Source organism: Strongylocentrotus purpuratus, unplaced genomic scaffold (assembly GCF_000002235.5).
Source record: "Strongylocentrotus purpuratus isolate Spur 01 unplaced genomic scaffold, Spur_5.0 spur5_scaffold_11, whole genome shotgun sequence".
NCBI classification, from domain to species: domain Eukaryota; kingdom Metazoa; phylum Echinodermata; class Echinoidea; order Camarodonta; family Strongylocentrotidae; genus Strongylocentrotus; species Strongylocentrotus purpuratus.
In genome coordinates, this window is record NW_022145596.1 from 6,464,796 (window position 1) to 6,491,575 (window position 26,780).

At 37.0% G+C, this 26,780-nt stretch overlaps 2 protein-coding genes across 3 annotated transcripts in view; one reads left to right on the forward strand and one right to left on the reverse strand.

Moving 5' to 3' along the window:
• The first annotated feature begins 1,168 nt into the window (after positions 1-1,168).
• On the forward strand, positions 1,169-6,461 carry LOC115922377. The gene is made up of 3 exons (XM_030981323.1): positions 1,169-1,242; positions 4,789-4,919; positions 5,754-6,461. The coding sequence occupies exons 1-3, from the start codon at positions 1,209-1,211 to the stop codon at positions 6,126-6,128; spliced, it is 540 nt and encodes a 179-aa protein (XP_030837183.1). The 5' UTR covers positions 1,169-1,208; the 3' UTR covers positions 6,129-6,461.
• A 5,258-nt stretch (positions 6,462-11,719) lies between these two features.
• The window catches only part of LOC115922179 (nck-associated protein 1-like), a 32,503-nt gene continuing 17,442 nt past the window's right edge, over positions 11,720-26,780 (reverse strand). Inside the window, exons 17-29 of one of the 2 annotated variants that reach the window (XM_030980481.1) lie at positions 24,975-25,094; positions 24,248-24,399; positions 23,676-23,807; positions 23,001-23,116; positions 22,410-22,512; positions 21,581-21,711; positions 20,867-20,964; positions 20,297-20,390; positions 19,515-19,597; positions 18,993-19,161; positions 18,201-18,424; positions 15,943-16,035; positions 11,720-15,221 (exon numbers count right to left, since the gene is read on the reverse strand). In XM_030980481.1, the coding sequence (XP_030836341.1) occupies positions 15,120-15,221; positions 15,943-16,035; positions 18,201-18,424; positions 18,993-19,161; positions 19,515-19,597; positions 20,297-20,390; positions 20,867-20,964; positions 21,581-21,711; positions 22,410-22,512; positions 23,001-23,116; positions 23,676-23,807; positions 24,248-24,399; positions 24,975-25,094 (1,617 nt within the window). In that variant the 3' untranslated portion in view covers positions 11,720-15,119. The remainder of the gene's footprint in view (positions 15,222-15,942; positions 16,036-18,200; positions 18,425-18,992; positions 19,162-19,514; positions 19,598-20,296; positions 20,391-20,866; positions 20,965-21,580; positions 21,712-22,409; positions 22,513-23,000; positions 23,117-23,675; positions 23,808-24,247; positions 24,400-24,974; positions 25,095-26,780) is intronic. The other variant, XM_030980483.1, reaches the window with a different exon arrangement.

Here is a 26,780-nt window from a genome sequence, read left to right on the forward strand (position 1 = left end):
GTTTTAAAAGGTAAAACCGATTCAGGAATTATTCCTACATAGGTGAAACTTTACTTAATCTTCCATGTTAATCTTCCATGGAGGGGGAGAGTGGAGGAGAGGGGGAGGGGTGGGACCAAGGTCTCGGATAGGACATTAAAGGTGCTATGTCCCATTTGCAGGCCCCAAAAATGAAAAGGTTCAATTCCAATGGCATTTGAAAGATAATACTAATTTAGAACTCCCCTTAAAAAAAATGGGGCTTGAAAATGTTTTTAATTGGGAAAATAACGACTATTAGTTGTCAAATCGACTTAGGAGCTATAGAGCCAATAAGTAATAGTCTCGATGTTCAGACCATTGTACCGCATGGTCATACGTTTTATGCTGCGCAAAGATTCAATCAGTTTAATTGTGGCCACTACAAGAAGTGGGTTATTGATGTAGACAAATCCTTAACAGCTCAATTTATGTATATTATTACCACAGAAGAAGAAAAGGCCAATCAGTCACTCAATACTGACAATAGTGTCTGACAGTGAAGTCTAGCAAGTAAATGGGTTTCCTTGCATAATTTGAATATAAGGACACTGCTAACGTTTAAATTTCACAGATAGGACATACATAACATATTCATAATTCCTGCAAAGTTCTACAGAATTTGAGGTTGGCTGCAAAAGGGACATAGTATCTTTAAGTGAACGTTTTCAATGCTCATGAAAGTCACCCCTATGATCCTATTACAAGTTCCAATAATCAGAATCCATTGATAAAGTCATGCTTCTAAAGTAGCAAGAGTTAAGGAGGAGAAACAGAGAAGGACAGATAGAGAGAAGGGGGTGGGAGGAGAGAGAGAGAGAGAGAGAGAGAGAGAGAGAGAGATAGTGTGTGTGTGTGTGTGTGTGTGTGTGTGTGTGTGTGTGAGGGAGAGAGGGTGGTAAGGAGGGGAGATAGAAGGGGAGAAAGAAAGAGAAGGAGAGAGAGAGAGGGGGAGAGAGAGAGAGAGAGAGATCAAAACAACAACAAAAGTTTTTTTTAAATCTTCCGTTTGGCAGAAGTATAATCGATGTTGATATGGTCTGCCGCATTCAATGTTATCTCAAACATTTCCAAGCGAATGGCATTTTGATAAGGTGTAGTTTGTGTTCGGAGATTCAGGTCTGTTTCCATTCCGTATTCATGGTTTTAGATTTGAACACTTACTTCATAAGCTCTGAAAGAAGATTATTATGGATATTTGCACAACGCTGATAATTTTATTTGGTAAGTGCATAATGGACTATCTTTATCTATTAGATTTGTTATTGCATCTTATTTTGTCAACTTAAGTAGCATGGATATCGTGTATTCGTCTTATTTTACCCACACATTCCTCTCTGCGTGTGGGTGTGTGTATGTGTGCGTGAGGTGTGCGTGAGCGTTTGTGCGTTTTTTTTCTCTCTCTCTTTCTCTTTTAAGTGTATGGAGTCGGGCTAACTCAGACCAGGGGACAACTCGGCCCAGGTACAAAAACGGTCAGTTTTTGCATGCCTTTAGGTTTAGGGTTAGGTTTAGGGTTAGGGTTAGGGTTAGGGTTAGGGTTAGGGTTAGAGTTAGGGTTAGAGTTAGGGTAAAATGACAAAAAATGACCGTTTTTGCAGCTGGGCCGAGTTGTCCCCTGGTCCGAGTTAGCCCGGATCCTATGATATATATTTTCCTTTATTCTGCCCTTTTTTCCCTTCTACTTCCCAACCTTGCCTACGATGTTAAAAATACCTCAGTTACTGCCTTTCCCCACCGGTTAGGATTTCAGTAACCCTCCCGTTATTGCTCTATATCTATGCGTGATTCCTCATTTTGTCCAATATAAAATTGGTACAGGTAAACATGTATCTCTCTTTATCCTAATCTTGCTCCGAGAATTGTTAAAACTTGTATATACGTCTGCAGTATAGCTAGCGCTATTCATAAAAGCCCCGAATACTAATGATGTTTGCCAAAATTCCATACCTTCAAGAACGTTGAATTGGTAATGCATTTATGAATCATCTGTTATGGAGATTTCCCAAGCATTCAATATTATTATTATGACAACGATAATGAAATCTCGCATTAGCGTGGCCATTACCTTGCAGTTTGAATAGAGTTTGGAATTTTCTTTTGCGAGATATCGGCAAATGCAGGTTGAGTCAAGAGCAAAATTGAAATGTCTATTGCGATACAAAAAAAACATTAAGACCCGAATTTACAACAGTGGTACAAAGAGGGATTGTACCATGGGTGTGGTACAAAACCCCCCTCGGAGGTTTAAACCTCTGATTTTCTGATTCACAAAGCAGGTTTAAACCCCCTGGGGGTTTAAACCATGGTTTCAAAAACCTAGGAGGGGGTTTAAACCCCCGGGGGGTTTTGTACCACTGTTGTGAATTCGGGCCTAAATCTTCATGCATTATTGTACCTGAAATTATAAATCTAATTTCATATCGGCCGGGTTCCTGCTATCTGCTCATTAAACACATTACTAAATGCCTTTCAGGGATATAAAACCATTTATCATAATACAATGTCCACTATGGAAAGACTTTACACTTCAATTTGTTAATAGGTTGGATATATTATTCAAACATGTAACTGGATCGGAGGTAACTAACATACAAAACAATCAAAACAAATATAGGTACTTTTTAATCCTCCTTTTTATTTAATACAGAATTGAAGTTTGATTCAACCCTTTTCAATCTCATGAGAGAAGAAAAGAAGCGAGTACCTGTAAATCTATATATGGGGCTTATGTAGTATATAGTATTAAGGGTCCTCCTTAATCATAATTATTTGAGGTTCTATTGATATAAGCAAGCTCCTCCTTACATCATTGATGATAATATAATAATAATAAATTATATTTCTATAGCTCATTATACAAGGTATGTCTCTATGTGCTTTACATTGTATTACAAGCTTAATTAATTACATGCATCTACTATTGAACTATCCTCAAACAAAAATTCTGACAAGATCTTAACTAAAATAGTACAACAGTAACTAGATAGAAAAACATTATAATTCATTCTTAAATAATGATACAATTATGGTTCAAGATTTTATTCATATATTACAAGTTGTAGACATAATATCAATTTCAATTGAAATTATAGAGATTGAGATTATAATGTGGCCCAAAAATGTGGAGCAATGTGAGCAGCGCTTTGTAACTGAAAAGGAAAAAGTGTTATACAGATGGGATAAGGTGTATCTGTAACAAAGAATTTATAACTGGGAAACAATTTTGTTTATATTATATCTTAAAAAGAGCATAATAAAATATAATTCCAGTCAAATTTACTAGTCCATTTTATTCCCGCGTGCCTTATTCAATATATTGGGACCAACCTTTCCATCATAGATCATCATTATGAAATGTAATATCTTTCACCACCTGTCTGGGATGTTTGGTTATGTAAACAAGTCGTGAATACAAGCTCGCGCCACCCCCATTGAATTGTGTGTCTAGTATCGTTAACATGGGTTTCAACGTTTCAATGGGATGTCGGTGACCTTGTACTAACATTGCCCTAGCTACAGATGTTGACCTATTTTTCATCTATAAAAATAATTATTGGACGTCTATCAACACAACTATTGTGTTGATCGACGTCCAGTGTCATGTTCTATACATTGAATTGTGTTTTTATATGAAGAAAAACAAACATTTTACAATGCAGCATTGTTGGGTTATTATTATGGGGGGGGGGGGGGGGGGTTGGATTTTGCATCATGAAGTGGCGTAGCATGAAACAAAGCTGGGGGTGGGGTCTTTAATATGGAATACATGAGAGAAGAAGAGAGTATGAGGGCTACCCCCCCCCCCCCCCCCTACCCCGGTCCGTTCCCCCCCCCCTCTCTCTCTCTCGATCTATCCCTCTCTGTCTTTCTCTCTCTTTCTCTCTCTATATAACTCCCTCTCTCTATCTTTCTCTCTCCTTTCTTCCTAACTTCCTTTCCCCTAATTCCCTTTTCGTCGGGAGAACCATGAATTCTTCCCCTGTGAAATATAATGATCATAGTACTGTTCGATATATTCCGTGGTAGTCTAGGCACTGTGTCGATAATGCCCCATTTCGGGATCCAGAATAGGTCTTGGTGGTAGAATTTGATATCTAAATAACTGCCCAGAAGCTACTGTGATCACGGTGATTGGCTGATTGTAATGTATATAAGAAATGCTGCTTGTAGGTATCGGCATGCATGGTGATGTAGATAACACAAATGTCTTCACAAACTTGTACCCTACATAATATTTTTGGTCCAAAGGATACATCCAAGATTCGCAGTTATATGTTTAACAGGAGAGCATTTCAAGGGCAGTCCTTCTTAATTTTCATTCAAGCTTCTTAAAATTTGTGTTTTCAAACTTAAAGAGGAGGCTTATTTTTATGGTGGACTAGAATACAGCTCAACCATTTCGATTATCCCATTTCATGGACACACGGTTTGAAGAAGAAGTAAATAACAATCTTTTCAGTTCTTTTGATATCTTGCTATCCATGGCTAAATCCATTCAGTAAGTTGCCTCCATATCCAGGATAGGTCATATTCAAGTAGGTATACGTCGGTTGAGTGACATTTGAGAATAGCATTATTTTCTTTACTCGCGTTTTGAAGAGATTAGCATAATTCACTATTATAATATAGGGATGAAAACACCATTGAAATATGGCTCTAATCTGACGGTTTCTGAAAACCAAAACTTTTCAAATATGCGAGGTTGTGTGTTTGTGTTTGTTTTTGTCAAAAAAATACTTTTCACGATCCCTATCTTGCCCTATATAGGTATCGCGTCGTCTGCTACGGGCCTGCGTTGTTATCAATGCACCAGTGATCAGTCGGGCAGTGGACCATGCGTTGATACTCCAAATACCCGCAATATGCAGGTCGTCGAGGATTGTAAGGGTTCATGTTATGTAAGTACTATTGATATAAAGCAATTAATGGAAAGAAAAAAAGCTTATAGTCTTGGAGTGGGAGCTGTCCAGAAATGGTCACCCGCCTTGCCCATAACACTTGACCCCTCAAAGTTACTTAGACCATCTAATAAGTCAGTGATAAAAAGCTTGTCAGCCTGACTTAAGCGATTCCTTGCAGGGCCCCCAAAGTCCCCGAAACACACCCCAAAGTTGGGTTAATTCCACCCAATCTACCTCAGGCACCAATTTCGGTGTTTGGTCAATATGGAATATAATTGTATGCATATACAATTTCTTTGAATTAAATCAAATTGATTAAACTTTATCATTAGTATCTTTTGACTTCTGAATTGATATCTAATTTGCATAGGCACATTATGTAGCCTATCGGGTCCATAGAGATGCAGTTACCAAATATCTCTTCAAGTTAATATTAACAAGAGATAACGGTTAAGATGTTATCAAAACAAAACAAAAGCATGTATAATTTACAAAGTAAAGGTAACAAAACAAAACAAATCAACCAAAATATTTTAAGTACGGAAAAGAAGAAGACTGTAACAGGCCGTGTTTGTTATTTTCTGATATACCTGCTTGTATAAAACATAAAAGTCTTAGTTAAGTCATAAATATGATGACATCTCCGCAACTAAATGCAAGTCCAAATACGTGACTCTGATTAGTTGAAAGTCAGGGATTTCATTCCCCTTCTTTTTAAGTTGCGTAAAATCATTTTTTTTCAATTAAAAAGGTCCCAGATGGAAGAATGGAATTTTGAAGAAAAAAAGGTATACATTTTGATCTTATATTTTCATCTTGTATTGTAACCAGGTTTCATACAGTCAGTCTAGCTCTGGCAGTGGTGTTGTGACGTCACGCGGTTGCTACAGCAGAAAGTGGTTCTGCCTGGAGACTTGCCTCGGTCTCTTTGCAGACATCAACAACTGTCAACATTGCTGCAGCTGCAACAACTGCAACGACATAACGGCATCAACTTTAGGAACGTTTGGCGATGACTTCGACTGTAGTGCGACCACTCCCGAGTCGACAACGACGGTGGCGCTTTTTCAACCAAGTACGACGACGGTGACGACACCCGCCAACGAACAGGGTGAACCCCTACCACGCAGTCAAGCGTGGAGAATGAACATGTCATGGCAAATATTGCTTATATTCGCTCTCACTACGTCTATGGTTATACTTTGACATGGGTAGCGAAATTTATCCTAATTATATGTATTATAATTACTACTGGTCACAGACTTAACTCAATGATCATCACTTGAACTAGCGTGTGACAGATTTCCGACCTATTAACGAGCGAGCAACAAAAAAAAGAGAGCAAAAGACTACATAAGAGCGCTCTTTTCAGGTAACAATTAATGGCGAGGTTTTAGTTTCTAATATTGATTGGCGGTAAAAGGAGTATTAATACTAAAATAATAGAGTGCTCATTATTAAGGTTGATGTGGTTCTATTTTTAAAGGCGTATAAATAAGACAAATGTATTTGGATTGTATATAAACTGTGCATTTATGGTCGGGGCTGGGGAGGGGGGGGGGTAAACAAATTTTTACTTTCAAGGCGCATGCCGATGGAAAGTAACTAGCCATGGACATTTTTTAGTATATTAGGGAATGCATTTCTCTTTCGTTTTTCTATCAAGGCCATGCAAGGAAAATATGAAAGGTGGCCCTCGTAGGCAGGTGGCCTTTATAGAAAGACACTGACACTGAGCCAGGTTAGACTGTATTTTGTACGAGAATTATTATTTTCGTACCTTAATTTTTCATACCTGCCTCCTTCTTGGTCAGTGTGTCGAACTTCGATATATAAAAGATACAGAGTATTAAGAAATATGGTCCAAAGAGAGGTGAAAAAGGCTAAACTCGATTACTTACAAAACAAGATAGAAGAAAATAAACAAGATTCGAAAAGGCTTTGGCAGAATCTAAAAAGCTTAGGATTCAAAAATAAGAAACGAAAAGAACAAGAATCTGTCATTAAAATTGATGGGGAATTATGTCATGATAAGATGGCCAACGCTGATGAATTCAATTCTCATTTCACAAATGTGGCTGCCAAATTAGTAGACAAACGCCCCCCTTCCCAAGACTTTTTCAGCGCAGACAATGATTGTATTCGTGATTTTTACGAAAGAAAAGGTGTACGTGAAAACAGCTTTGAGTTATTACCAATCAGTGACCAATTTGTTTTCAAAGAGTTACGTAAGTTGAATGTATAAAAAAAGTACTGGGTTAGGCATAATTCCAGCTAAATTCCTAAAAGATGGTGCGAAGGTTTTATTTAAGCCTCTAAGTTACTTAATGAACCTATCTATCTTGCCGAGTACTTTTCCAGAGGATATGAAAATAGCAAAAGTGACTCCACTTTATAAAAAGAAAGATAAAACTGATGTTAGCAACTATAGACCTATTAGTGTTTTAAGCGTAGCATCAAAGATTCTAGAAAAATCGGTCTGTGTTCAAATTGAAAGATACTTCAAAGAAAATGATATAATTTATGAATTTCAATCTGGTTTTCGACATGATTATTCGACTGAAACATGTCTAATTCATTTGACTGATTATTTGAGGACAGAAACTTTCCAAGGGCGCTTTGTTGGTATGGTGCTCCTTGATCTGCAAAAATCTTTTGATACAGTTAATCATTGCGTCTTATTGAAGAAGTTACAACTAATGGGTTTTAATAAGGCAAGTTTAGATTGGTTCAGATCCTACTTATCTAATCTACACCAAGTAGTGGCCATTCATGATATTCGTTCTAAACTAATGCCTATAACATGCGGTGTTCCTCAGGGAAGCATTTTAGGCCCAATTCTATTTTCAAGTTATATAAATGATATGTGTATTTGTATAAAAGACTTTAAACTATTATTGTACGCAGATGACAGCGTACTACTCTATTCAAATCCTGATCCTAAATATATTGAGGAAAAGCTCAGTGAAAAGCTGTCTACGTGTGTCGATTGGATGACTGATGATAAGCTTTCTTTACACTTGGGAAAAACAGAAAGCATTTTGTTTTGTTCTAAAAGTAGTTCTAAAAAGTCATTTGAATTCAAAGTGACACTCAATAATCAAGTAATCAAGAGAAAAGATTATGTGAAGTATTTAGGCATTGAGTTGGCTAGCGCAATTTCATTTTCATCTTTAGGTAGAATCAGTTGTAAAAAAAGCAAATTCTCGTCTGAAATTTGTGTACAGGTATCAAAGTTGTATGGATTTAAAAGTAAGACGTACACTCTGTTTTGCTCTTATTCAATGTTTATTTGACTATGCTAACCCTGCATGGTATAGTAACATAAACAAGTCAGATCAAAAGAAGTTGAAAATTATACAGAACAAAATGGTGAGATTTATCAACTGTTCTGGTCCAAGAACTCATGTTGGCTACAGCGAACTTTCTAAAGCTGGTTTTCTTGAAGTCGACCAAAGATCAAAACAACTCGTATTGCATAAAATATATCATACTAGGTCGAATCATATATATTCGATCCAACTTCGATCTTGTTACTGACTTACATGATTATAATACAAGAAATAGCCCATTCAACTATAACTTACCAGAAAGAGTAGGTAGTATTGGAAATTCATTTTATTACAATACCATAAAACATTGGAATTCCCTTCCCAATGGTATAAAGGAAATAGAAAACTATGCTCATTTTAAGAGGAAATTAAAGGAATACCTAATACTTGACAGTCAGATAAGAGAAGTAAATGACATGTTATATGATTGAAATTTGTATTCTTCTGCCGGTTCATACTTTTTCATTTTGTATATACTTATGTTTTCGTACGATATAGAAATTCTACAAATTCATTATTATTTTCCTCTTCTTCCTCCGCCTCTTTTTCTTCTTCTCCTTCTTCCTTTTCTTCTTGTACTTATTATCATTTCTATCCTCAGTTTAATGTTGTTATTATTATTATCTTTAATGAGTAATTCTTTTATTTTTCTTATCTGTCTGTAAATAATTATTACTATTTTAACTTATTAATTTTATATGTGTCTGTAAGGGACCCCAGTGGAAATAAGCTCTCGAGCTTTCGTGGGTTATCCTGTTCAAGCTGACTTATTTCTGATCTGTTATTTTTGTATATTGTTGTATGTTGGAAGCTTGTCGAATAAAAATCAAGCAATCATATATCATCTTGGGTTGCACGGTCCTGTACGTGTAAAACTCTCCTACTTAGTTGTAGTATGTGCTATAATTATTCTTCTTCTCATTCTCTCTCTCTCTCTCTCTCCCTCTCTCTCCCCCTCTCTCTATCTATCTCTTTCTCTTTCTTACTCCGTCCCTCTCTCTTTCTCCCTCTCTCTTTCTCTCTCTCTCTCTCTCTCTCTCTCTCTCTCTCTCTCTCTCTCTCTTACACACACACTCGGAACAATTACGTTTAGTTGAATAGATTATTTATTACACTACACATATTTTTTTATCATTTTTTTATTATTTTTTATTTTTTGATATCTAAACTGTTGTATGTGTTAATAAAAGGGAAAATGTACATAACAAAGACTTAATATTTATAAAAAATTGAAAGTTTACGAGCGCAATTTATATGACATTATAAATTGTTAAATGTTTCTAATATTATCGTGGTATAAATGTCTTTATGATGCCTTCCAGAAAAAAGTGCTTGGTGCTGTCTTCTAAAGTATTCTTAATTGTTGATGAATTAATATCAATTACTAAAGACGAGAGCAAAAGCAGATCTTAAATGTTATCATTGTTAAACAAGATATCTAGAATGACTACATTACATTTAATGCTTGTAGCACTCATCATTGAGATAAAGGAAAAGTTATCATCAATATCAACATCACTGCTTTATTATTTCCTTCTTTATAAATCAATATCATTACCCAACCACCATCATCAAATCACCACCACCACCATGCAGCACCACTATCAAACAACGACCATCACCACCATCACCACCACCACCACCACTACCACCACTAAACAATCACCATCACTACCACCACCACTACCACCAAACAACCACCATCACTACCACCACCATTACCACTACCCCAAACAACCACCATCACCACTACCAATACCACCACCCCAAACAACCACCATCACCACTACCAATACCACCACAACCAAACCTCCACCACCACCAAACCATAAATACCAACACCACCATCACCACTAAACCATCAAACCACCACCACTACCAAACTATCACTACCAAACCACAAATACCACCACAATACCACACCAGGCATACACACCAACACCACCATCACCACTACCACCACTAGACAATCACCATCACTACCACCACCACTACCACCAAACAACCACCATCACTACCACCACCATTACCACCACCCCAAACAACCATCATCACCACTACCAATACCACCACAACCAAACCTCCACCACCACCAAACCATAAATACCAACACCACCATCACCACTAAACCATCAAACCACCACCACCACCACAACCAAACTATCACTACCAAACCACAAATACCACCACAATACCACACCAGGCATACACACCAACACCACTATCACCACTTCACCTCCACCACCAGCAAATCACCACACCCACCAGCACTACCACCACCATGCAGCACCACCACCAAACAACGTCCATCACCACCATCACCACCACTACCGCCATCATCACCATAACTGCCATAACTGATAGAACCATACTCTTCTCCATCCTCATCCTTATTAACATCATCATCATCATCATCATCATCATCCATCATCATCATCATCATCATCATCATCATCATCATCATCTATCATCATCATCATCATCATCATCATCATCACCATCATCATCATCATCATCATCATCATCATCATCATCATCATCCATCATCATCCATCATCATCATCATCATCATCCATCATCATCATCATCATCATCATCACCATCACCATCATCATCATCATCATCATCATCCTCATCAAAATCATCATCATCATCCATCATCATCCATCATCATCATCATCATCATCCATCATCATCATCATCATCATCATCACCATCATCAGCATCATCATCATCATCATCATCATCATCCTCATCAAAATCATCATCATCCACCATCATTCATACTCCCCTCTCTCTCTCTCTCCCTCTCTATTTTGCTGTTGTATATTTAACTCTATCACCATCACACTAATTCATTCATCCCATGATTTATGTGTTAATCTTCATCTTTACCAACACTATAAACAATCTGGAAACAGAAACTGAAATTACAATGCACCCTTTGCTATTGAGCTTGCAATTTTATAGAAAGCTTTATTTATCAAATAAACCAAATTGGATTGACAATGATCAAATTTGGATGGTAATTTTTCTATGACTACCATCCACTACCATCCACTACCATCCACTACCATCCACTACCATCCACTACCATCCGAAACATAGACATTCAACGCTGTACGTAAGCTTTGTAAAAAATCAATCTTAGCAGTTGAAGAAATGGCATTTTGTCATCTCTTAATTTGTTCATAATTGAAACTGCTACCAATTATTTCACTTCTTTAACATGATGTGTACTGTATCACTACTAGCAACAACAAAAAACAGATATGAAATTGTTTTATGTCATTATTACAGATAGCAACACAAATTTGTATACTTTTGACCAGAAGTAATTAACCTTACACATTACACTGGTATGCGAGTTATGCACCATGATGATGATAAAAATCGCATTCATGACTTCTTTCAATTTCTGGGTAGCACAATACATAAATAAAACTCTAAAGGAAGAAAAATGGATTTTAAAAATTGATATTTTTATAACCAATATTATTCTCCTAAAGAGGGTACATTATCTATATACTAGGTACAAATATAATTATCTTGAAGAGTATACTCCATACCTTTATAATGCTAAGTCTGTATACAAATGCACACCTAAATTTCTTTTAGTTGATGAATTTATACATAAGAATATCCTGTGTAAATATTTCAATATAAATATATCTGGACAAGTAAATCTTGTCTATAATGTGTGCTGATTTCTTAATTGAGCTGTCTAATATCATTGAAATGGGTGACTTGTCCGCTAGATAATTATTTCATGTGATTAAATCAAGAATACAAATGTGATACACACTAGAACTTGCCTGTATGGTGCAGTGTCAAAGCTTCAGAAGTTACACATGCATTTTCAGAGCTTGGTATCACACTAATACCCTATATATTTGATGTGGCAGCAACATTCATATGAGGAACAGTAATATGTTTGTAAAGGGTATCTTAATATATGTTTACCTTTGAAAGTTAAAATATCACATTTTAGGTGGGATCATAGAATGTCATTACATAATCTGATTACATTTGAAGTATGATAAAGGGACCATACCACTATAGATATTTGTGGTGGTTTACTTTGGCCTTAGCAACAAAACTCTGAGGCCAAATAACTATGGCACAAACATAAAGTACTTTGTAATATTACTCATTGTTTTTTCATGACCATAAATCTCTTTATTCATGGCAGTAAAAAAAAAAATCTGCAGCACAATTATTTCAAATAATGGACAAATCATTGTGTTAAGATTAATAATCAAATTATGTCACCAAAATTATAAATTAATTGAAAATAATTACGCTTGGTACATGTAGAAGATAAGAAACGAGACATCCACAGCTTTGTGTATTAATCAATTACTTCACAAAAGCTCCATTGGTACAATCAAAACAATTTTCGCTTTAGCATAGAGCAGTGGAAAGTAATGACTAGAAGATATTAATGCCTGTTTAGAACCAGAAGTGAGTTACCTCATATACTTCAACACTCTGAACAGACAGTATTATGTCATGGTGTGTTCGACTGGGAAACAAAAACATATACTGGTATTAAGAAACACAGGAATGCCTTTATCTACCATGGATCATCGTAATCCATGCTGTTGCTATAAAATCATGCTATATCGTACCCATGCTCATACAAAAGCATCTATATTTTCCTCTGTACAATGTGTAATAATCATGATTATGCTCAACGTACATACAAACAACTAGAATATAATAAATATATTTGAAAGCACAAGCATAAAAGAATTGTCACCACTCAATTTTCACTGGCCAACCAAGCCATCTTCATTTACCCATTATAAGTTCAGTCCAAAACAGTTCCCTAAATTTCATTGTACCGGTAAGCAATTTCAATACATTATTGTACTGCATACATAGAATATCAACAATAAATTCAAAGGCTAATGTAAGATTTGCAGATGTTCATACACGAATACTACTTTTTTGGGAAATAATAATTATAGCCATGTACATACTTATATAATGTGGATATAGTGTGATATTTGTGCATCTGAATATGGATATATTTTGACCATTGTGCAATTTTGCATGTACTACTGCCAGCCATACATACCTTACCTAGTGAGACAATTACTTGAATGACTAGCTTTCACTCAACATACTTGTTTTAGAATAATCAGTATTCTTTACAAGCAATTTATTAGAAGTGTAAATAATAGGGTACATCAAGTAAAGAGGGTACATGGTATGAACTTTAATAATAATATTGGATATTTTTTTTGTAGTGCACATATCCACCATGCAAGGTGCTCAAGGTGCTCCAATATTACCCCAGCTCTGCTATGCTATGCTACCGATTCCTTCCTACCGGTACCCATTTAACACCTGGGTGGAGAGTGGCAAATGTAGATTCATATCTTGCCAAAGGACATAAGTGTACCGGTACATGAATGGCTCCGTTTCCGTAATTTCCTGTTATATATCAGAATGCCACTGCTAACTGCAAAACTTACGTACTTCTCTTTTTATGATTAGGTTTATTCACAAGTATATCAATACATCCATTCCCACCAATATTCACCCCAGATAAACACCCAATCATACATACAGAACTCCATGGTCTATCTAAATACATCATCAATGAGACGCTTGAAAAGTGTTTGAATTAAAAATGTAAAGCTTCTCTAACCCTTCATCAGTTACTGATCAAAATTAGGATATAGATGATAGAGATTACAAAATCAGATTAAATATTCACTTACTCTAATCTCAATAGACATGTACAAATTATTCAGATACAATGTATTTACATGTATCTAAGAAAGAAATATGAATAATCATAATGAAATTCTGTAAAAAATGCAGACTACAATGTTGGCCTCTATATACATATAACTACTGACTATCCTTCATATACACACTATAAACATATTTCATTTTGAAAATAAACAATGTCTCTTCAGGGAAACAGGAACTCATAGCTCTTACACAGCTAGCAAAGCTCTACAGCATTTTTGGTTCACCATGCAATAACCAACCCCAATCCCTACATGATGGCTGTAAAATGGAGGACGACTGTAAAATCAAGTCTCTTGTCCTACAAGGGTGTAATTAATACCCATGTTATTTCTTGTAATACAAGACACAACTCAACTTTTTTCCATACAAGTGTGGTAGATCTTCTTCATCAGGGATATAGGATTTTAGATGTTACAAGGTTGTAACTTCATAACATGGTTCCTTCTTGGTCAGAAAGAGGGGCTTCAGGACTTCTTCTTAAGTCAGTACACCAGCCCGGTCCAGAGGAGGACACAGGAACTGGCCTTAGCATTGAAACCCTTTAGGTCTTTGGGGGTACAGAGTTCTGGGAGGAGGGGCAGACTAAATGGTGTGGCTCAAGGAAAACGCTTTATCTCTCTCCAGGACAGTGTGATAGATGTTCTTTAAAAGATATTTTGGGGAAACAGGATTCTAGGTCAGTCTTACAATGTTGAAGCTTCATACCAAGTTCCCTTCTATGTACAGAAATTGGGCCACAGGATACAACTATGGAAGCAAGATTCTTGGAGGTTTTACAAGGGCATACCATTACAACAGAACTCTTCTTGGTATAGAGACAGGGATTTAATTCCTAAAGACCGCATAAAGGGAATTCTGATATGTTTTGAGTCCTGACGGGATGTAACTTCATACCAACTTCCCTTCTGATTAGAGAGATAGGGTTCAAGTGTATACAGGGAAGCAGGGTTCTATTAAGTCTTGAGTCCTAACATGGTGTTATTCCATACCAAGATTTGTTTGGTATTGAAGAGATGGTTTAATCCCTCTTCAGGACAGTGTGGTATGCATTCCTCAAGAGAGCGTATGGGACAGAGATAGGGATTGAAGAGATGGTTTAATCCCTCTTCAGGACAGTGTGGTATGCGTTCCTCAAGAGAGCATATGGGAAGCAAGACTCAAGGAGGTCCTGAGTCAGGAATGGTGATTCTTTCACAATCTAAAGAAAGAGGGAGAAAGAGGACAAATATAATGAACATATATGGGATGCTGTTTGGAGACTACAAAATAATTCAACTAGATAAATATAAAACATCAACATGCAAGCAATTATAAATTGGAACACCAAGAAATATGGAATATTTTATTTCTGGCATTGTAATATCTGACAACAACTACATCAATCTTTTGGTGATGTAATTTCTGACATCTGAAAACAGAGGGACGGCATGAAAGCCAACTAAAATTGCAAAATGATGATCATTCCTTTTGACATACTGTAAAAGTTACAGGAGGCGCGATAGCTCAGTTGGTAGAGCAGTGGTCTCGTAATCGGGTGACCCGGGTTCAAAACCAAGTCAATGCGCTAGTGCCCTTTGGTAAGGCATTAATCCTTATTACCAAGTCCCTCGGAGAGGACCTAAAGCCGTCGGTCCTCTGGTTGCTTACTAACAAGCATTTATGCTTTCTTAGCAGTCAGGTAAAATAACCACCACTACTACTACTACTACTACTACTATAATAAGAAATGTAGAATTTTCAAGCATCAGAAGTGAGAGAGATCAAGACTTGTGTGAAGATGAGCTACAGATAATAACCCATTACTTCATTCTCACAAGCAATTGATTTACAATCTGTTAAAACAGACATCTCTGTGGTTTCCACCCTAACCTGGTTACAACAGAATCTGACTGTTCTGAGGAATCAAGCAAGTTACTTACCTGGTCTAGGAGGAGATGAAGAGACTCGCGACCCTTGACGGTGATGGCCTTGTCAGTCTCTTGGCCAAGATGGAGCATGTTAGATGAGGTCAGCTACAATCACAAACAAGTAAAAACACACACAATTAAAAGAGTATATGTGACATGGGTGACAAGATAAACACTATGGTCTGCATTCTTGTGAGAGGTCTAAATTAAACCTGGGGGGGGGGGGGGGGGGGTTCACAAAGACTAAGATAGACTTTGAATTGGATTTAACTATGGCAGGCCATTCATACCACTGTTTGCTCTCACTTTTACTGGCATTGGTCTCTCAAGGGATGTGCAAATAATGGTCACAAATCTACAGAATTCACATTTGTTTGATAGTTCATTATTGAAGGAAAAATATATACTAAAGATCATAATTGAGAGACCAATAGTGAGAACAACCAGTGGTATGAATGGCCTGACAAAGTTAAATCCTACTTAAAGTCGATCTTAGTCTTTGAGAAACACCCCGCTGGCTTGATTTACTCCACTAATTTATGAAAGGCCTAACCTCAACTTTTCCATTTCCGTACAAATAATGTAATTGACAAGCAAGATTTACTTGGCCAGAAATAAAAGTGAGAAAGTAATTTCATAGTGACAAGTATTAGATTTAGATGGGGTTTCAACCTGGCCTGAAGTTAGGCGGTTAGAATATGTGCCAAAATGCCTGCTTACAGTAAGTTAGAGTCAATAGAGAAAAGACTACTCCAACAATGATTGCTGACATACGTCTTCTTGGACATCTATGTCATTGCACAAATATTCAGACTTGGTCTTACTTAATTTTTGCAAGGAACATGTACTCTTATGTGTATAAATTAAAAATCATTACCATTACATACCTGCCAACCACCCCGATTTAGGCGGAGTTACTCCGCTTTTTTCATACCCACTCCGAATTCCGATTGCATGCCTCAAAACTCCGATTTTTTGTAATTTTAAAATATTTTTAAAACAAACGACTGTTGCATAAGACTAAAGCATAACACAGCACTGATAACCAGATCACGCCTTACGGGGAAACGATAAACATAAGTACTTTATATAGCGAATGCCGCCTTATCACATAGCCTCCGCACACAGCGCTGCATGTCGCACGCATTCACTCATAGGTTCACTGAATTTGACTACACTGGATAGACACTTTCGCGCACATGGTCCGTCCGCCGCCATCTTGTTTAATTCCAAAACAACACGGCCGCTACGTATGCTACGTGCGTTCGTGCCTTTTGAGGGGAGCATGGGGGTAGATGATCGTGCGCATGGCGCCCGCAATATAGTAGCGAAGACTTCGGTGATTCAGCGGGCGCATTGCAAGTGCAGTGCGGTATACGGTGTGTTGTTGTTCATGAACGCCGGGCCTAGCGGCCTAGGCTGTATGGTGTGTCTGTGGTACTGGTGAGTGTACGTGTGCGTGTGTAGAATACGAGCTCTGCCATTTGACTGTGGATTCGAATTTGCGATTCGACGCTTGAACGAGGTGTTTTCTTCCTGAATATTATCATGGATTCACTCAAAAGAGCGAGTACCCGAGAAGGAGATCCTTTGACTGGAAACAGATTTTTTAAAACGTTTTTATGCACATCTTTATTTTGGACTTGAATATGGTAGGTTCGAAATGCAGTAAGAGTGATTGGGTGTTTGTGTACGTTTTGCGCGAAAATTATGCTGCGGTGTCTTGCGTTACGGAAAGACCCCCATTTGTTACGGACAAATATGGTAAATGTTACTGACAGCCATCCTATAGGGTTGGCATCTCTGCCCCCCCCCCCAATCTACGGGCTACTACCCCAATCCTTCGGTGGTTCGCGACCTCGTAGTCCATCCAGAAAAATTTACTCCTAATTTCTCTTGTCTCAGGTTGGCAGGTATGCCATTAGCCATTACAGTTGCCCCTAGGATGTATGAGCGAATAAGTTTTGCAATACCCCTACCTAGTTTCCAATTCAAGAGAAAGGGAGAGAGACAGAGAGACAGAGAGAGAGAAAGAGACAGAGAGAGAGAGACAGAGAGAGAGAGAGACAGAGAGAGACAGACAGAGAGAGACAGACAGAAGAAGAAGAAGAAGGGGAGGAAGAGCAGGACAAAGAAGAAAGAAGTAGAAATAAAAGAAGGAGAAAAAAAAGAAGAAGATAGAAGAAGAAAAGAAAGAAGGACAAGAAGAAGAACAACAACAACAAAGAGCAGATAATGACGATGATAATGATGACAGCAGGGGCACTTACAGCAAGGAATTCTTGAAGTCTCTCCTCCACATCCCCCCTGCCGTGCAGGGAGAAGAGTGCTCCGGCGATGGCATTGATAGCCTTGGCATAGCAGTGACAGTTGTTGGGATGGGCGTCGTACATGGGGTGGTAGATGGTACCCTCCTGGCGGGCTAGGGTCCGGAGGGAGACGGCGACAAACACCATCAGGAGACAGGACTGGATGTAGTCCTGGTCTGGATCAACTGGAGTCAAATCAGAAAGCGGGATTCAAAATCAGGGTAAACGTCATATTTAGTTCTACTGCCATTACCTTACACATTACAGTGTGGGAATGAAAACTAGTAACCAGGATAATGTTTACTCTGCAAAAGGTTAAAAGTATGAACTAAATGCAGCAAATTTTGTTATCATTACTTTAAGAAGGTGTTTCGTACTCCTTAGAATTTTCACAAAATTGAAACAGAACTATTTTACAAGAATATATCATATTTTTCACACAAACATTACAGGAAATTTGTACATTTCATGCATAGCAACAAGCTGCCTAAGAAATTGAACAAATAGAATTGAGATAGATATATTTATCTATCTCTCAGAACTTGACTTTAGTTTTCTCATAAGTTAGTATTTCTTTTCTTTATATCGCAATCATGCATACTGCCAATTATACAAAAATCCATCCTCAAAAAAGTTATACCCGTTCTTCGAAACATTTCCTGCTTCTTTGGCAGGTCTCTTAATATTTCCAACTATGAGCCATATAATCTTAAAATTCAACGGGCAGCAGAACCTTGTGCTGTCCCAACTTACTCTCTTTCTCAGAGCGCAGAGCACTGACCAGGACTGGGTCTACATTGCAGGGGAGACCAACACTGTTAGCTAGAGTGTCCACAACGATAGCGTCCTGTCCCGCTGCTCTCACATGCTCCTTGAAGTCTATGATAGCACTGTACAGGAACGGCACCCTGCGAGCCAGGACCTGCAATCATATCATTAAGCGCACAGGTTCTTTGATTTATATCGTCAAGGTGGGCCAGAAATATTTTGGAAATAACGTTGATGCCCAATGGGTATAAAACATACATGAAGTAGAGTATTTTTCAAAATATCCCTCGCTTCCCATTAAGTACATTGTCAAAAATAATTCAATATCTGCCTCATTTGACATTAATATAAGTATTAATCTGCAAATCATACGTTGTAGTATACGATTACAGATATTATATATTGGAGACTTTCATTCATTTCTATGGTCACTGATGCTGTATTATGTAACCACATATAGCATAACAAGGAACTAAACCACTGTTTTTTTTATTAATGTTTACTCACATCACTGAGAGCCTCTTGTGTGAGAGCCTTGAAGGCAAGGATGATACCGATGATGTTCAGACGCATCAACAAGTTATCTATATCTGTAAAGATGAAAACATATAGTGTGAACACATCAATATCGACTCGTTCATATATATTGGCGGAAACATTTTTCTTCTTAAGTGTAAAAGAATGGCTGATGGGGGGGGGGGGGGGGGGGAATAGCAGATGGTGCAACAAAGGTCTTTCACATACTCACTTTCTGTGTGTTAAAAGGTAATGAAATGTGAAGCCTCTAATGCTTACATCATTCTCTAAAGTAAAAGTTGCTGTTGTTTAACATCATATGTAAATGAGCTCTTAGTCGCAGATGCAATGATAAAATCAATTAGTTGTGATGTCATGATAAAACAATCTACCATGACTTCATTTCAAAGTTGTCAATCATAAAATGATGGCAAATTTATATTTATGAAATAATATAACCAATACTAGACAACATTAACAATCCTTCTATATCTTCAAGGATACGGCAATATATATCTAGATACAAAATAATTTTCTTTTTTGTATAACTGGTCCCCACAACATCTGCATGACAAAACAATTAATTAAAAATGAATTGACTTGACATTATTTTTGCACCAATAGTGTGCTCATTACTTTCCACAGCTACAATTTATGACTATCATACTTTTAAAAGAAAGTTTCTGAATTGCCGAACTACAGCACCTCCACAAGAAACGTTAAGCACATCCATAGAGCACAGAGCCAAGTATCAGATAGAGTTAGTGACTTACGTTTGAGTTGGACTGAGAGTTGGGCCATGACGTCCGGCTTGTCAAAGTTGGTTCTCAGCTGGGTCAATACTTCACGGTTCTCAAGGACCAGTTTCTATTTGACACACAGAGATACAGTACATGGAATCAACAATAAAAGTGCTGTTCATTCATTACACCTTTCCAATTTTTTCCTCATTATGCCCACTTCTAGTTTCCAAATTGTTCTCATCGTTTTATCTGTTCCATATGAATGTTGGATAGAATTAGAATCAAAAGACATTAACCTAATGCGTACAATGAGACTATTATATCTTTCGCCTGCCTCCCCCTGTAACATAATATAGTTACTATATCTGATGAAAATCGAGGATGGCAAACCTTATAGAGATCATGGAAGAAAAGAATGCTGCCAACATCAATTCCAATTAGAATCTGTTTTGAGAACGGTTGTTTTTACTTCCTTTAGATTATATTCGCATAATTAACATGTTGTCTTTCCACCCTTTTGAAGCAGCGTCTACGATAACCTAGTTGTCTCTATTTGAACCTCTTTCACATCCATCTTGTCCTCTTTAAACTCCTTCATACCTTGAGTTCTCCCATCTGACTAGCAATGTGCCACATGAGACTCTCATGAAGGAACTTCATTCCATAGGCTCCGATCAGCTCTGCTAGAGATCTCAGCTCTGGAGAAGAAAGAAAAGACCAACGCTTTGGTGACTGGTAAATCAAATAATCTTCATTATTGACATCACAACATCATCATCATCATAATCAAAACAATAATCCTCCTCCTTCTCCTTCATCATTGTTATCACTACCATCCTCCTCCTCATCCTCTTCTTAAACATCATCATCCTCAACACCATCCATCATCATTAACACCATTATCATCATCATCATCATTGTCATGATAACTTCATTATTATCATCATCATCATCATCATCATCATCATCATCATCATCATCATCATCATCATCATCATCATCATCATCATCATCATCATCATCATCATCATCATTATCACCACCACCAACCATCACCACCACCACCACCGCCACCACCATCCTCCTCCTCCTCCTCCTCCTCATCATCATTACTAACATTCTCATCTTCATCCTCTTAATTATCACCAACCATCATCAAATATCACTCGTTTTTTATAACTAGAATGATCAGCAGACTTTTGATAACAACACTAACAACTTTGCAGTATGCACAGATTGTATCTTGAACATCATCACCAAAATCACCATGACTACCACCACCACCACTCCCATCACCTAGACCCTCAAACTAACCTGTGACATCGGTGTATTCCTCAGCATTGAATGGTAGATGTTTGTCTGGAGCCAGACTGATAAATGCCTTCTGATGCGGAGAGTAGATGATGTGACAGGTGGTTACCTTGCGTAGGAACACCTCTAGATACCTGAGCATGAGAAAACACAAAATTGTTATGTTTGTATGGTACACGACAAAATGGTAATAATAGGTCAATTTATATAGCAAAGTAACTACATGAATATACTATACTGCACTTAACACAAAGAATCACATTATTACCCCAGCTGTAGCTGAGCCACTATAATAAAGCGCTAGAGCATTCAACAAATTTGTTCCTACTTGTTTACTTCACTTGGGTGGACAATGGCAAATGTAGATTAATGTCCTGCCAAAGGATATTAGTGTTTTTAAGTGCCATATACTGTAACATGAAATACTGGCATTATCACAATATTGTTGTATACTATGTTCTTTCGAAATTTCATATGTCGAATGTAACAAAGGGAATTTTGTTACCACATTCAAAACATTTAGAGCCTGCATACAATGTGTGCACCATCTTCACTCTCTGTCAAATATTCCTACTTTTACATGTTTTTCTGCAGGTTCTGCAGTCCTCACATATCCCCCTTTTTCCATTCTTGGTACAGAGTAAAAGTGTTGACTTTAAATGAATGCGTCTGAAAAGGACAGTGCCATGGCTGGAATTTTAATGTAACCCAGACAATGCACAGTCCAATCCTTATCTAATAACAACAACCCTTCTCTCAATCGGTGATCATCAAGCACTTATAAAAATAAATCATAATTACAATGTAAATAATGATTTGTGAGATTACATACCAGTTTGTGTAGAGCATGGTGATAGTCTTCTCTCCATGACTGTCTTGTTGTTGAGTTTGTTGAAGCATCACGTTGTTGAACACTCGCGTGATGTCAACTTGGACTAATGGGACAAAAAGAGAAGAAAAGGAAAGGATGGATTGATGAATATGGCAACTTGCACATCATAACATATGCATTGATTTTAATCAATGGCAACTGTTTATAAGACAGGGTTCTGGGGGTGTTTCACAAAGATCCTAAGTCAAATTTAACTCTAAGTTTGACTTAACAATTATGGAAAGACGTTAGCATCTTTGAAAGTATTTTGTAAAAGTTATTTTAAAAGACAACAGGTTGATTCAAATCATTCACATTTTCTATTTTCAAGGAGATTTCATGTTCTTGATGTGAAATTTATGAAAAGTCTAAAATACTTGAATTTTTGCTTTGAATATATTTTATTTTAAGGCTACAAATGGCTTTCCATAATGTTTAAGTCCAACTTAGAGTTAAGTTCGACTTAGGATCTTTGTGAAACATCCCCCTGGTCTAGTATTGGGTCCACTGCTTTACTGCTGGATCTCATCGATCACGAAAAAGGATACTTACCATAGCTCTCGATGCTCTGCAGGACATTCATGTAGGTCCTAACACTGGTGAGAAGCTCCGAAGGTTTAGCTATCTCATTAGTCTCAGGGCTATACATCATCATCCCTACAAGGGCTCTGTAAACAAACAAACAAACAAACAAACATATAAATAAACATATAAATAGACAAACAAACAAACATTAGATATCCATGTAGGTCCTGACACTGTAAACAAACAATCAGAAGCCATTCATTCACACTTACATAATGATGAATACATGTGACAGTTTGCTTAGTCTACCAAATCGAAACAAGTTTAAATATCTTTAGTAAGATGAGAAAGGGACAATAGAAAATACATGCACAGCGATGAGCATATTGTCTATACAAATAAATTTCTTGTGAAGTAGCATAAGTTATACATTGCACACTAACATGTTCTGATAGAATGATTGTGGTGGATCCAGACTAATCTGCTACCTTTTCAAATTCGTTAATTTTTCTTTTGCTTGTCCACTATTCAGTGTTTTGGGGTTTGTTGTTACTGCATACACAATGTCATTAGAAAATGCATTGCCATTTCCTCTCCCCTTTTTTTTGGAATAGCTTAGACACACAATAGTGTCCCTGCCCCCCCCCCCCCCCCAATATGGAAATATTAAGTCAAGTGGGAAGGATGGAGAAGAAAACTTACTTGGCAAACCTGGCCTCCAGATGCTGGATGAGGTACTCTCTTGGGGCAAACGTGTGTTCCCAAACCATGATCTTAGCAGAGTAGTTGATGGCTGTACACAGCTCAGACAGTGAGATGTGAAGACGATCAAACCTACAAACACAAAATTAAACAATGACTTCATGTTCATACAGTACAGGAATGATAAAAATATATTACACCTTAAAAATTAGAACAGAAAAGTGGTAACGACCCTAACCCAAAATGACTCAATAAAGACCCTAATGTTGCCATTATGGTGAAGAAGAAAATAAAGAACGCATTAATGAGCATTTAACACAAGTTTCAAAATGTTTCAAACAATAAAGATACACATGTAAGTTTGCAAATACCAATGCAAAGATTATTTTGAGAAATATAAAGTATAATGATAAGGCATTTTGAGGAATATATCATAATATGCTAAGACTCAGAAGAGCCTAACTCACCGTAAAATCACAAGTAATCGCCTTTCTGGCTCTCAACAAACGAAAAATACCCCTTTATGCCACGAGATTTGACATTGTTTGGAACTGATCTAAGATGAAACTTACTCTGTCAAGTTTTCTCTGGTTTTCCTGAAGCTCTCAGTCCCAGGCATAGGATTCTCTTGGAGTGTCTTCAAGCGATTCTTATCCACGTTCTGTTTGGTCTTACGCTGCAGTTCATGCTTGATGTGCAGGGGGGCAGCATTCTTCGGCAGAAGCTGTGAAACAATTAATCATTTTGGATTGAAGTCTTAAATTACTTACTTCTCTACCTCTCTTGATCGGACCATTATTACATGTAAACTTACGATGTGAATAGTATACTAGGCTTTGCATAACCAGATCTGACAAACATAAGCTTTCGTAGAAAACCAGCAAAGGTTGAAAATTGATTAAAGTTAAGTGTATATTGTACAAGTTCTAATAACAAGTACTGTAATGCCCCCTGATCAAGATTTTATGATAAACATGACTGGTCACTTTTGTGGTCAGTTTATTATGATCATGTAGGATGTGCAGTTATGGTATACAAGTTTCTCCTTAACAAATTTCTGATTATTAGATGGTAGATTGTCAGATAGCTTTATTTTTGTTTCATTGTGTCTTTCAAATATGTTTATGTATGAGTATTTGCTGAAAATATGAATCAAGATGTGTTGAAACTGCAATATAATAATACATGTGTAAATGAATATGGGTATGCAATCCACGATTCTTTCAACATTTACCCTGAAGCCATCTTTGCAAACCTAACTGAAGTATAATCCAACAAATTGAATGTTGATGTACTGACCTGGTCACTTAGGTTACACTGCTCAGAGCAGATTCTGGTCACTACATCCTTGACCTCCTTAGCTAGACGGTCAAGGAAAGCATTGGTCACTGATAGACTTCGCTCTCCAACATGGAATCTCTGTAATGTCAGGATAAAATAGTTTGGAAGGAATGGAAAATAGGTAGATAGAATGGTCAGTCAAAGGCAATATAGAAGAACTTTACAAATGGAATATAAATCTGTGATACAGCACAAAGATTAGATAGATAATACAAAACATGAATTCTTAAGATGCTGCTTATAAGTATCGGCTTGCATTGTGATGTAGATAAACAGTAGGCTTGCGGGTGCACCATGTGAGAGAGGGGGAGGATTGGGGAGTCCTGAAAAGGACTCTCGTAGATAAATCTTGAATGTGTGTAGTCTTGAAAAGGACTGTTGGTGTAGTCTTGAAAAAGACTGTTGGTTATCACTCCTGACGACGGATAGTCAGCCTGTTTGAAACTTCGAGCCACTCCTACCACCCATCCTCTCCAACCGGCGCTATAGTTCTCCTTAGAACTATAAGCTAAGAAAGATAACCAACAGTCTTTTACATGACTACACCAACAGCCCTTTTTAGGACTACACACACTCAAGATTTATTTACAAGAGTCCTTTTCAGGACTCCCCAATCCTCCCCCTCTCTCACATGGTGCAACCGCAAGCCTACTGTTTATGAATTCTTTAACAGTAACATAAAGTTTGTTAAAGGGGGATTCACATCTTTTTCAAAAATTATGGTATCCATCTGAAATCTTGCTCTGAGTCTTTGTCATAATAAAGACAAATTATAAATGTAGTTAGGAAGAAAATAAAAACAGTATTTAAATATTCAAGAAATAATTCATCATACAATATCTAGCTACCACTTTCGATGAATGTATCACTACTATCATGACAACAGGATTCCAACTGGATAAGTGAAAAGCTTCACCCCAGCAATAATTACCACAGCTTTAAGATTGACAAAATTTGAATATATCGCTAATGTGCATAAATTTGTTTTATTAATAACAATAATGCGTATCTACTGATTATAAAGTTTGACAACTTCTACATAGAGCGAGAGGAAAATAATAATAATACAACGATTGCCATGAGACCCATTTACAGCCTCAAGTTTACTTTACAAAATGATGATACAGAAGACTAGTCTAAACTTATGCAAACCAAGCTTAGACAAACTAAAATGATCCAATACACTGCAGTATATATGTATACATATTGAAATTAAAAAATGCATATATGAGGCTGAACATATTAGTCTGAAGCAATATTTGGACAAAATGTGGTAATTGGTGGAAGAAAAAAAGAATTAATAGTGATGTTCGTATTAATCTTTAAGAGTTATTAATGGAGAAAAGAAAATCAGCCTATTTGTTTGTTGTCTTTTGTTATTGTATCATGGAAAGAAGAGAGAGTTTGATAAGGTATTTGAAATGAAATCAAGCAGTCAGGAATATTGGAGGTACATCAGAGGTACATAACATGGAAATGGGTGGAAAAGAATTTCATACCATTCACAAGTATTTAAATAGATGTAACACCCCACTGCGACAATAAATGCAAATGTTTCTACATATGAGAACTCAATGAAAGATATAACAACAATTGGGGGAAATGAATGAGCGAAAAGGTGTAGAATAAAAGAGAATCCTGTATCATACGAAAGCATGCAGAGTGTGATAGAAATATACAAAAAATAATACCAAATAATATATTTTTTTTAAATGGCGTTACATCCTACAATAATAATAATAATCTTTTAACGTCCACTCCAAA

Coding starts and splice junctions, on each gene's coding strand:
- LOC115922377 (XM_030981323.1), top strand. CDS start 1,209: ATGGATATTTGCACAACGCTGATAATTTTATTTG. Junction 1,243..4,788: donor AACGCTGATAATTTTATTTG/GTAAGTGCATAA, acceptor TGCCCTATATAG/GTATCGCGTCGTCTGCTACG. Junction 4,920..5,753: donor ATTGTAAGGGTTCATGTTAT/GTAAGTACTATT, acceptor TATTGTAACCAG/GTTTCATACAGTCAGTCTAG.